This window comes from Oncorhynchus keta, chromosome 17, assembly GCF_023373465.1.
Source record: "Oncorhynchus keta strain PuntledgeMale-10-30-2019 chromosome 17, Oket_V2, whole genome shotgun sequence".
NCBI classification, from domain to species: Eukaryota; Metazoa; Chordata; class Actinopteri; order Salmoniformes; family Salmonidae; genus Oncorhynchus; species Oncorhynchus keta.
The window spans coordinates 32998016-33011266 of NC_068437.1; the positions used below are offsets into that span (position 1 = coordinate 32998016).

Sequence of the window (13251 nt, forward strand, 5' to 3'; positions counted from 1 at the left end):
GGACAGGGAGCGACGACCGGTCTTAGTGAGACGTTTGTTAAACTCCTGCTTCTGATCAGCAAACTGGATTTGCTGCAGAGAGAGAGAAAGAGAGAGAGTTACTTTTGAGGCAAGAGAAACAGACAAGGTTAGAAGGACGCCAGGGTTATATCCACCGCATTGTCCAAGGCATTATATAAACCTCCTTCTTTTACTCAACATAAGGAACAAAACACACAAAGGAGGCACAGATGATTCAGGAGGTTCACATAGTTCTCTCACACTCACACACCTTCCCTCTCTCCCGAACACACTCTTCATAACACGCTCACCGTCTCTCACTAACCCACTTTCATTCTCTTTCCCTTATCCATGTCTCTTTCTTTTCATAGTCCCCTTTTTTCTCTCCCCCTCTCTCCGTCTCACCATCCAGTGTGGTGGTTGGAAGGCAGGGCTGGTGGAGGGTTCCCACTTAGCCATGCCTGCTGTCTGCTCCCTCTGACACAGTCTATGCTTCTTTTACCCACTCAGCCTAGTTCAGTTAAGCCAGGTTCAGTCCAGTCTGCCCCCGTCTCTGCCTCGTATTCCCACTTGGTACAGCCTAGACCAATCCAGTCCAATCTCATCCAGCCTGGTAGCATAGTCTGGTTAGGTTAGGTGCTAGGACTCTTCTTTTTAAAGTCGTGCACCACTCTCCCTAAAACTCCCCGCCCACCGGGCTCTGTTCTACCTAATACTCCATTCCAAAGTGACACACACACATCATCCTGGTCTCATATACTAAACGTAACATAGTACATGTAATTCCGGGATACTCAAATTAGTATTATATGTTACGTTTGGTATGGTTACATGAAACAGATGGTAACTTAAGGAAAAAATTAATGTAGGGTGGTTGGTCTGGAGTATAACGTGAATGTCTAGCAACGCATCACGGACAACATTTGAACTAATTAGCACTTTTCAAGTACTTGCTACTTTGCAGCTATTTACCATGTTAGCTAACCCTTCCCCAAACCAAAACATAACTCTAACCTTAACCCTTTTAGCTAACCCTTCCCCTATCCTTAACCCTTTTAGCTAACCCTTCCCCTATCCTTAACACTTTTAGCTAACCCTTCCCCTATCCTTAACCCTTTTAGCTAACCCTTCCCCTATCCTTAACATTTTTAGCTAACTCTTCCCCTATCCTTAACCCTTTTAGCTAACCCTTCCCCAAACCTTAACCCTTTAACCTAACTCCTAAACCTAACCCTAACTCCTAACTCCTAACCCTAGCCGAGCTAATGTTATCCATCTAGCTAGAATTCGTAACATATCATACGTTTTTCAAATTTTTAACATATAACATGAATTGTAATTCGTGACATATCATACAAAATGGGTGATGGACATCCACAAATGAATACATATCATACGAAACGTAACATGTCATACTAAATTGAGTGTCTCGGATTTACATACAGAATAATACAAAATGCTCTGAGACCTGGGTTGCACTCTCTCACACACACACACACACACACACACACACACACACACACACACACACACACACACACACACACACACACACACACACACACACACACACATTTACAGTCTAATACTCTCAGAATAGTTTTCTGCCTTGACCCCCCCTCACATATGCACACCCACACACTGGTGTTAGGCCGTGGGTACACCCCTTGTCTTATGGGTCCGAGTGGAGCCGAGTTGGCAGCTCTTAATAGGATTAGCTGATAAGGGTCGTAGGTCAGTCAGAAGTCTGTGGAGCTGAATTCCTGACTTCAGATCCCCCACACCGGGCCACATTCCAATTCTACAACAATGCTGACTTCAGATCCCCCACTCAAGGACACATTCCACTTTTACCGTTAGCACCCTTCCCCTAGCCCAGGGATATTCAAACCTTGAGGTTTGCAGCACTGCTGGTTTTCATCCTTCCCATCTAATCTGGGTCTGTTTCTGATTTGTTGACACTTTCCATTTCTACCCATAGACCCTTTCCCTTTACCAGAATGTATCGTTTGGTGAGGGCTGCACAATACTACTTATTTTTTAAATCAGAAACATACCCTGCCTGAATCACCCTCAATCACCCTCCAATGGTTAACGGGTGGATCATAAGACCCATAAAGGCCATATGTGCTGCTCAGGATCAAACTGTCCACTTACTACCTCGTTAAGAGCTGCCTCGTTAAGAGTTGCCTCATTAAAGGTAATTAACCTCACAGTCTTTCTAATGGTTTATAATGAGGGTCAATATGACTGCGTTTACACAGGTAGCCCAATTTTTTTTTGACCAATCACATCAGACCTTTTCACATCAGATCTTTTTCAGAGCTGACCTGATTGGTCAAAAGACCAATTCATGAAAAAAATATCAGAATTGGGCTGCCTGTGTAAACGCAGGGTAAGAAGCAGTTTCTCATGGTAAATTACTGTACTTCCTCAAGAGAGATTCTCACATGAATAGCTCACATTTCTGTCCTGTCCTATTCCTTGCGCATGGTGAGCACTCAGAGAGAGATGAACATAGAGAGTTACAGAATGTCAAACAAGCCCAATGTGTAACTCTAATCAGAGATATTTCAGTTATAAACCATTTGTATGCTATTTACTGGATTGTAGCCTACATGTATTTGTACTGTATTGCTGCCCTGTCTGAGCAGCTGAACTGAGATGTGGGATGGCTCATCAGGACTGCCACAGGAGGCCAGTGTTTTCTACAGAGCTCATTTGTCCACAAACAAACTCACACAGGGCACCACCTTCCCATTAACCTTCTCCTATTTCCCCTCAGGAGTCTGAAAAGATTTGGCATGGGTCCTCAGATCCTCAAAAGGTTTTACAGCTGCAACATTGAGAGCATCCTAACGTGTTGCATCACTGCCTGGTACAGCAACTGCTCGGCACTACAGAGGGTAGTGCGTACGGCCCAGTACATCACTGGAGCTAAGCTGCCTGCCATCCAGGACCTCTACACTAGGCGGAGTCAGAGGAAGGCCCTAAAAATGGTCAATGACCCCAGCCATCCAAGTCATAGACTGTGCTCTCTGCTACCGCATGGCAAGCGGTACCGGAGCGCCAAGTCTAGGTCCAAAATGCTTCTTAACAGCTTTTACACCCAAGCCATAAGACCCCTGAACAGGTAATCAAATGGCTACCCGGACTATTTGCATTGTGTCACGCCGCAGTGACGCCTGCTGCTACTCTCTGTTTATCATCTATGCATAGTCACTTTAACTCTACCTACATGTACATATTACCTCAATTATACTTATCTATTGTTTACCTAATACCTATTTTTTACTTAAAAATTGCACCGTTGGTCAGAGCTTGTAAGTAAGCATTTCACTGTATGGTCTACACCTTTTGTATTCGGCGCACGTGACAAATAAACTTAGATTTGATGACAAAACAGCCCTGACCCTGAACCGCCCCTATTCCCTTCCACTAGATCCCTACAGCAGCTCTGCCCTATCTGATCCCTTCAGGTGTGAATACAACAGGAAGGTAGAGCCTTGGGGAAGGGGCTTGGGGTTGTTTCTGGTCAGCCTGTGGTGTAAACATAGAAACATGTGAGACCTCATTGTAAACAATAATAATAACAGCTATAGCATGATAAGAACACAAACCATACAGGATGAGTTAACATTGTTGGGGAAAGGTAGGGGATGGATATCGGAGGTAGAACTCTGTACAAACTGTAGAAAGACTGTAGAAATCACTGATCCTATGTACAGTCATGGCCAAAAGTTTTGAGAATAACACAAATAAAAAATGTCAAAGTCTGCTGCCTCAGTTTGTATGATGGTAATTTGCAAATACTTCAGAATGTTATGAAGAGTGATGAATTGAAATTAATTGCAAAGTCCCTCTTTACCATGTAAATGAACTGAATCCCCCAAAAACATTTCCACTGCATTTCAGCCCTGCCACAAAAGGACCAGCTGACATCATGTCCATGATTCTCTCGTTAACACAGGTGTGAGTGTTGACGAGGACAAGGCTGGAGATTACTCTGTCATGCTGATTGAGTTTGAATAACAGACTGGAAGCTTCAAAAGGAGGGTGGTGCTTGGAATCATAGTTCTTCCTCTGTCAACCGTGGTTACTTGCAAGGAAACATGTGCCGTCATCATTGCTTTGCACAAAAAGGGCTTCACAGGCAAGGATATTGCTGCCAGTTAGATTGCACCTAAATCAACCATTTATCAAGAACTTCAAGGAGAGCTGTTCAATTGTTGTGAAAAAGGATTCAGGGCGCCCAAGAAAGTCCAGCAAGCGCCAGGACCGTCTCCTAAAGTTGATTCAGCTGCGGGATTGGGGCAACCCCAGTACAGAGCTTGCTCAGGAATGGCAGCAGGCAGGTGTGAGTGCATCTGAACGCACAGTGAGGTGAATACTTTTGGAGGATGGCCTGGTGTCAAGAAGGGCAGCAAAGAAGCCACTTCTCTCTGGGAAAAACATCAGGAACAGACTGATATTCTGCAAAAGGTACAGGGATTTGACTGCTGAGGACTGAGGTAAAGTCATTTTCTCTGATGAATCCCCTTTCCGATCGTTTGGGGCATTTGGAAAAAAGCTTGTCCGGAAAAGACAAGGTGAGCGCTACCATCAGTCCTGTGTCATGCCAACAGTAAGGCATCCCGAGACCATTCATGTGTGGGGTTGCTTCTCAGCCAAGGGAGTGGGCTCACTCACAATTTTGACTAGAACACAGCCATGAATAAAGAATGGTACCAACACATCCTCTGAGAGCAACTTCTCCCAACCATCCAGGAACAGTTTGGTGACGAACAATGCCTTTTCCAGCATGATGGAGCACCTTGCCATAAGGCAAATGTGATAACTAAGTTGCCGGGGAACAAAACATCAATATTTTGGGTCCATGGCCAGGAAACTCCCCAGACCTTAATCCCATTGAGAACTTGTGGTCAATCCTCAAGAGGCGGGTGGACAAACAAAACCCCACAAATTCTGACAAATTCCAAGCATTGATTATGCAAGAATGTGGTGCCATCAGTCAGGATGTGGCCCAGAAGTTATTTGACAGCATGCCAGGGAGGATTGCAGAGGTCTTGAAAAAGAAGGGTCAACACTGCAAATATTAACTCTTTGCATCAACTTCATGTAATTGTCAATAAAAGTCTTTGACACGTATTAAATGCTTGTAATTATACTTCAGTATTCCATAGTAACATCTGACAAAAATATCTAAAGACACTGAGACAGCAAACTTTGTGGAAATTAATATTTGTGTCATTCTCAAAACTTTTGGCCACGACTGTACTAACCAGACCCATAAGGCTCTCTTCCTACGTAGATACTGCGGCTGTTGAATCAGAATACACTCACTGACATTGAACAGAAAGGTAAATACTGCCTGCACATAAATGAGCTGATCTGATTCAAAGGACTACATAAACCCACACATTTTCCCCTGAGAAAAGGTGCATAGCTGAGTATACTCAGAACTCAAACTGCTGCTTGATCTTTCACACACAAGGAAGGATACCGAACTGAATGGCCTCAAATCATAAGAGAGCACGAGTTAACTGAATGACGACACAGTCCCACGAGAGGGATGATCTGAGCCACTGTGATTAAAGATGGACGGACAGATACATGTTATTTAATTAAAGGCTCTGATTTAAAAGTGTAGTTCACCGCAAATTATGAAATTACTTATGTGTTTCCTTACCTTGAATGTACTCTATGGGCCAGGAGAAATTTGGATCCACACTCTGGATGCAACTAATCCACTCTCAAATAACTAAATCACATACAGCAGAGGTACCTTCCCCACAGAGAGGTAGAAGTAATTCAACCTGGTGAGGATGCAGATACCTTGATACAGATTGACTGAACTAGAGATACCAGAGAGTAGAACAGAGAGATCCTTGTTGAAAACCCTTCCTCAGAGTGCTCAGGACCTCAAACTGGGGTGAAGGTTCACCTTCCAACAAGACAACGACCCTAAGCACACAGCCAAGACAACTAAGGAGTGGCTTCAGGACAAGTCTCTGAATGTCCTTTGAACAGAGGTTGAACATCTCTGGAGACACCTGAAAATAGCTGTGCAGCGACGCTCCCGATCCATCCTGACAGAGCTTAAGAAAATCTGCAGGGAAGAATGGGAGAAACTCCCCAAATTCAGGTGTGCCAGGCTTGTAGCGTCATACAAAAGAAGACTCAAGGCTGTAACTGCTGCCAAAGGTGCTTCATCAAAGTACTGAGTAAAGGGTCTGAATACTTGTGTAAATGTGATATTTCTGTTTCTTTATTTTCATGCATTTGCAAAAAATTTTAAAAAACAGTTTTTGCATTGTCATTATGGGGTATCGTGTGTAGATTGATGAGAGTAAAAAACAATTTAATCAATTTTCGAATAAGGCTGTAACGTAACAAAATGTGGAAAAGTTCAAGGTGTCTGAATACGTTCCTATTTCAGCCACACCTGTTGCTGATAGGTGTATAACATCGAGCCCACAGCAATGCAATCTCCATAGACAAACATTTGCAGTAGAATGGCCTTACTGGAGAGCACAGTAACTTTCAATGTGGCACCGTATGTCACCATTCCAACAAGTCAGTTCATCAAATGTCTGCCCTGCTAGAGCTGCCCCGGTCAACTGTAAGTGCTGTTATTCTGCCCTGCTAGAGCTGCCCCGGTCAACTGTAAGTGCTGCTATTCTGCCCTGCTAGAGCTGCCCCGGTCAACTGTAAGTGCTGTTATTCTGCCCTGCTAGCGCTGCCCCGGTCAACCGTAAGTGATGTTATTCTGCCCTGCTAGAGCTGCCCCGGTCAACTGTAAGTGATGTTATTCTGCCCTGCTAGAGATGCCCCGGTCAACTGTAAGTGATGTTATTCTGCCCTGCTAGAGCTGCCCCGGTCAACTGTAAGTGATGTTATTCTGCCCTGCTAGAGATGCCCCGGTCAACTGTAAGTGCTGTTATTGTGAAGTGGAAAGTCTTGGAGCAACAACGGCTCAGCCGCGAGGTGGTAGGCCACACAAGCTCATAGAATGGGACCAACGAGTGCTGAAGCACATAGCGTGTAAAAATCATCTGTCCTGGGTTGCAACACTCACTATCGAGTTACAAACTGCCTCTGTAAGCAACTTCAGCACAATAACTTTTCTTCGGGAGCTTAATGAAAGGGGTTTCCATGGCCGAGCAGCCGCACAAAAGCCTAAGATCAACATGCGCAATACCAAGTGTCGGATGGAGAAGTGTAAAGCTTGCCGCCATTGGACTCTGGAGCAGTGGAAACGCATTCAGTGGATGAATCACACTTCACCATCTGGCAGTCCGACGGACAAATCTGGGATTGGCAAATGCCAGAAGACTGCTACTTGCCACAATGAAAAGTGCTAACTGTTAAGATTGGTGGAGGAGGAATAATGGTCTGGGGCTGTTTTTTATGGTTCTGGCTAGGCCCCTTAGTTCCAGTGAAGGGAAATCTTAATGCTACAGTATACAATGACATTCTAGATGATTATGTGCTTCTAAATTTGTGGCAACAGTTTGGTGAAAGCCCTTTCCTGTTTCAGCATGACAATGCCCCCGTACACAAAGCAAGGTCCATACAGAAATAATTTGTCGAGATCAGTGTGGAAGAACTTGACTGGCCTGCATAGAGCCCTGACCTCAACCACATCGAACACCTTTGGGATGAATTGGAACGCCGACTGCAAGCCAGTCCTAATCGCCCAACATCAGTGCCCGACTTCACTAATACTCTTGTTGCTGAATCGAAGTTCCGCAGCAATGTTCCAACATCTAGTGGAAAGCCTTTCCAGAAGGTTATAGCAGCAAAGGGTGGACCAACTCCATTGTAATGCCCATGATTTTGGAATGAGATGTTTGACAAGTAGGTGTCCACATACTTTTGGTCATTTAGTGTGCCTTGATACAGATTGACTGTAATAAAGAAACCAGTGACAGAGTCTAGAACAGAGATACCTTGATAAAGATTGACAGAACTACAGATAATATAGACTACAACAGAGATACCTTGATACAGATGGACTGAACTGCCTTCTGTTCCTTGGTTTTGTTCAAGTTGACCAGGCTGTACACCTTCTTCATGCTGTCAGAACAAACGCTTTCCACCACACAAAGACTGTATTTAACCGTGGACTGACCGTGCTCGACTGTGACCTGACCGCGTTTGATGAGAAGGTTCAGGGATAAAGGCTTGCTAAGCTAACACACTGAGAGGTGCTACACCATATGCTCTCAGGCCCAGGTTACTGGTACATACAGTATGTAGGACCTTAATTTGATCCAGTTTGCTACAGCAGGAAAATAATCATGCAGCAACAGGAAATGTGAATTATTATGAGGATTATAATTAATTGACATTTGTTTTGTAGGGGTTGATACATTTTCCATTAGGGAAAATCAAGTCCATATTTTGTCCTTGACAAAGTGGAAATTACAAACTTAAAAAGCCTTTCTAAACTGTGAATACACGACAAGTTTGCATTTCCTGCCGTGCAGGGAAATTCTCAAATTAAGATCCTACATCTGTTAGAGGAGGCAGGTGAGAGGAGAGACAGAAGAGAGAAAAAGGAGTGGGCCAAAGAAGAAAAGAGCCTTTGTGAATTGAGAAGACGAGAGGAGCGGTTCCAGGATGGAGGGCTGGGAAATAACGAGAGAAGGAGGGGAGGTATGGAGGAAGGGAGAGAGTTCATACAGGATCACTTGAAGCCTGTAATGAATATGAATAACATTTGGAGTGTTCTCTGATTCCCAAGCATAAACATAAAAAACACAGAAGTGTGTGTGCATGTGAGTTTGTGTGTGTCTCTGAGTGTATCATAATTCCCAGCTAGCACATTTAGTACCCTGGAACTTGTGGGTACTAATAGAACCATGAGGAAAACCTGTGGGAAATGTTATGCTTGAAGTACTGAAATTCCACAGAAGAATGTTGTTTCTTAAAATTTTCTGAACTATTTGAGAACATTCCCAATGTCAGACCAGTTGGAGAATGTTCCTAGAACATTATAATTTGTCAAATTAAATGTATCCATGTTTGAACTTTTAGGAAACGTTCTGTTAAAGTAATGAAATACCAAGATTATTTTTTTGTTGTTGACCATTTTCTAAGATTTTCTCAGAATGTTCCAAAGCCAAGCAACTATCCTGCACCATTCCCAGAAAAAAAAGCATAGGACAACCATGTTCTTACCAAGCTCAAAATATGATTCTCAGAACATTATGTGCTACCTGGGTTGTGTCTGTGTGTGTGTCTAAAGGAAAGGTGTGGAAAAACAAACACAAGCATGTTCAAACACGGAAACCACTGACAATTAAAAACACACACAAACTGTGAGAGCTCACTTGTCCCGGTGACTACTCTTATTCTTGCTAGTATTGGAAGGGGAGTGCTCTCTCTCTCTCTCTCTGCATGCTGGGAGTGTTTGGTGTATGCTGGGAATTGTATGAGCGAGTACGAGTGGTGTCTGGAGTTAGTTTTCTTGCACCCTATCACTCGTACCGGCATCTACTCCACTGCCTGGGAAACTAGCCTGAACCTCCTCCTGTACCTCATTGCTCATAATGGAGAGGCATGTGGCAGCGGGGAGTCAGGGGTCTGTGGCCTCAGTTGAGGAGGATCAGGAGAAGTGATTGGACATTTCTGATATCCCTGCTGATATGATAGAAGCTGGCAACGACTCAATTTACAATCTAGATGAGGTAAATGGGTTCCTGGACCAGACTTTTGGGGAACCTGTTAAATTGCCAGATTTTTTGTTGTTGTTGATAAGTTTGTGAGGTCAGCTGTGGTGTTACAGAAGACAGTGGGGTTAGACCAGTTGAGTGTGAAGAAGCGTTTCCACTTGAGGGAATTTGTTACTGCTGTCACGGCAACAAAAGGTAGTGGGAAATGTGGTAAGGTTAAGAGAAACTTAAAACAATGATAATTATCATGCCTCATAGGGTGCTTATTTCTCTTTGTCTGGTTTCTCTGTGGTTTCTCTGTTTTTCCTATCTCTTTATAGAGGTACTAATAAGAGGGCTTGGGTATTAGAAGTAATAAAACAGAAAAGGCTTAATGTAGTTTTTCTACAGGAGACACATAGTGATGAGGCTAATGAGGCCGACGGTGGTATGTGGTGGGAGGGGCAGCATATACTCAGGCATGGTACTAATTTCATTGCTAGGATGGCAATTTTGACTGTGGTATCTACAACAGTGATTTTTCAAATGTTTTATGTTTATGCTCCTAATGAGGTTACAGAGCGTATTGCTGTATTTGATCAAAATAATGAAAACCTTAAGACAGTGTGACCAAGGGGGGTATGGTTTTAGGGGGACTGGAACTGTACTGTAGATTTGACTGTTGATCGCACTGCTGAAGAACCTCACCAGTGGTCAGCAATTTGTCTGTCTGGTCTACTAACTGAGTTTGAGCTTTCTGATGTGTGGAGAGTAAGACATACAAAAGTTAGGCAGTACACATGGCTAAAAGTTAATCAAGGTCGTGTCAGTGCAGAAAGGTTAGACAGATTGTATCTGAGCAGTACTGTGGTAGGGTTGTAAAGGTGTGACATTACTCCTGTGGGTTTCTTTTATCACCATATTGTTACTGTTGATATTGTCCTGTCCACAAAGGTAATCAATCACCTTATTGGTATTTTCATGTTAAGTTATTACATGATGCCAAGTCTTGTGAAATGTGTTTGTTGTTTTGGGAAAAATGGAGGGTTATTACATTGAATTTTGAGTCCTTGAGACAATGGTGGGAGGTTGGGAAAGCCCAAATATGTGTGTTTTGTCAACAGTATACTGCTCTGTCTAGTATTGAAGCTAAAGAGACTACCAGGGCCCTTGAACAGGACATAAAATCTATTGAATTTAAGTTGCTCACTCAGAATGACCCCGGACTAATTATGAACTTACAGGACAAGAGACATGAACTGAGGTCGTTTTTACATGAAATAGTGAAGGGTGTCTTGATTAGGTCTCACTTTGCTACCCTCAAGGATAGGGATGCTGCTAGCACTTTTCTTTTAACCACTAGGACTGTCGTCATTGCAATGCAAACAGATGGTCTGCCTTCGTCTCCCTGTTGGTAAGGTGACCACGGATGACGGTGAGATGCGCCAACATGCCGTAGATTTCTACTCTGCCCTCTATAAGTCAGAGGATTGTGATCCTCTGTGTGCTGAAGAGTTGTTACATGGACTGAAGAGTTGTTACATGAGCAGAGAGCTGCTTTGGACTCTGACATTACTCTGCAGGAGCTGTCCACAGCAGTTATGCAGCTCTCATCAGGCCGAGCCCCTGGCATCGATGGTTTACCATCTGATTTCTATAAGAACCTTTGGGGTTCTATTGGGCGGGATTTTTATGAAGTGGTGTGTGAATCTTTTCATGAGGGTTTTCTTCCTGTATGCTGTCAATGTGCTGTGTTTTCATTGTTGCCAAAAAAGGGGGGATTTGGCTGTTTTTAAAAACTGCCGACCTGTTGCATTGCTGTGTACAGAATATACAATTATATCTAAGTGTCTCTCAAACAGGTTGAAAGAGTATCTGGGGCTGTTGGTCCACAAAGACCAGTCTTACTGTGTACCTGACTGCTCTGTTGTTGATGACTTGTTTCTAATAAGAGATGTTTTAGACATTTGTAAACTGTTTGATGTGAATGTGGGTTTGCTTTCTTTGGATCAGGAGAAGGCTTTTGACCATGTGGACCACCTATACTTGTTCAAAACAATGAAAGCTTTTGGGTTTGGGGATGTTTTTTTTGTCTCGGATAAGCTTACTGTATGCTGGGGCCTCATGTATGGGGGAGGTGGGGGGTGGTTTGAGCTGCCGCATCCCCATCCAAAGGGGTATTAGGCAGGTATGCCCAATTTCAGGACAGTTACATTGTCTGGCAATTGAACCAATGATTAATTTTTAAGAGCAAGGCTTACTGGTTTCTCTGCACCAGGGGTTATGAAGGGTCCCACGATAGCACTGTCTGCGTATGCCGATGACATGACAGTTTTAATTACAGGGGGTGAGGACTTTAAGGTTCTCTCAAATGCTTTAAAGGTGTATGAGGGGGGGGGGGCTCCTCGTCTAGAGTTAATTGGGAAAAGAGTGAATTGCTGTGGACAGGTCATTTTCAGATAGGGTCTGCTCCACAGTTAGCCGGGGGGCTTCAGTGGGGCAGAGGCGGCATGAAGACTTTTTTCTTTCTTTCTAGGCTCTGAGGTCTTTCAAAAAAAGAACTTGAAGTGTGTGGTGGAGAAGGTGTGTGCCAGATTGTCTGGGTGTAAATGGGATGCTACCCCAGCTGTCTTATAGGGGAGGGGTGCTGGCATCCAATAACCTAGCTACCTCTACCCTGTGGCACAGACTAATGATTTTAGAGCCACTGTGGGGTCTGATACAAGAGCTTCAGAGGACCCTTGTCATTTTTTTCTGGTCTGGACAACATTTGATTAAGGTTGCAGCCCTGTACCTGCCACGAAGGTTGGCAAGGCCTGGTGGACATTTCTTCTAGGATCATGGCATTCAGGCTTCAAGCAGCCTAGGGACTGTTGTACAGTGATGGTTCGAGCTGGGTCGACTCAGCCTACACATTGATGAGGAAAGTGGGCTGTTTGGGTTTAGACAAGCACCTTTTCTTCTTAAAGCTAGAGGGGGTGATTTGTCTGGCCTGACTACATTCTATGAGTCTATTATGCAGGCTTGGAGAGTTGCCCTGCTTTTAATCAGGGCAAGGGCAAACAGTGTAACTATTCCCTCCGCAAGGCAATCAAACAAGCTAAGCGTCAGTATAGAGACAAAGTAGAATCTCAATTCAACGGCTCAGACACAAGAGGTATGTGGCAGGGTCTACAGACAATCACGGATTACAAAAAGAAAACCAGCTCCGTCACGGACCAGGATGTCTTGCTCCCAGGCAGACTAAATAACTTTTTTGCCCGCTTTGAGGACAATACAGTGGACTTCCTGTCAGGCCGCCCCCAGGTGGTGAGTGTAGGCAACAACATCTCCACCCCCCTGATCCTCAACACTGGGGCCCCACAAGGGTGCGTTCTGAGTCCTGTCCTGTACTCCCTGTTCACCCACGACTGCGTGGCCACGCACGCCTCCAACTCAATCATCAAGTTTGCGGACGACACAACAGTGGTAGGCTTGATTACCAACAACGACGAGACGGCCTACAGGGAGGAGGTGAGGGCCCTCGGATTGTGGTGTCAGGAAAATAACCTCACACACAACGTCAACAAAACTAAGGAGATGATTGTGGACT

At 44.2% G+C, this 13251-nt stretch overlaps 1 protein-coding gene across 5 annotated transcripts in view; it reads right to left on the minus strand.

The window, feature by feature from the left end:
• Positions 1-13251, minus strand: part of LOC118396025 (putative adenosylhomocysteinase 3) — a 51974-nt gene that overhangs the window by 9111 nt on the left and 29612 nt on the right. For 2 of the 5 annotated variants that reach the window (XM_052465917.1, XM_052465916.1), the window contains one exon: positions 1-72. This exon is cut by the window's left edge and continues 40 nt beyond it. In XM_052465917.1, the coding sequence (XP_052321877.1) occupies positions 1-72 (72 nt within the window). Of the gene's footprint in view, positions 73-271; positions 700-13251 lie in introns of those variants that run through there. The other 3 variants (XM_052465918.1, XM_052465919.1, XM_052465920.1) reach the window with 3 other exon arrangements.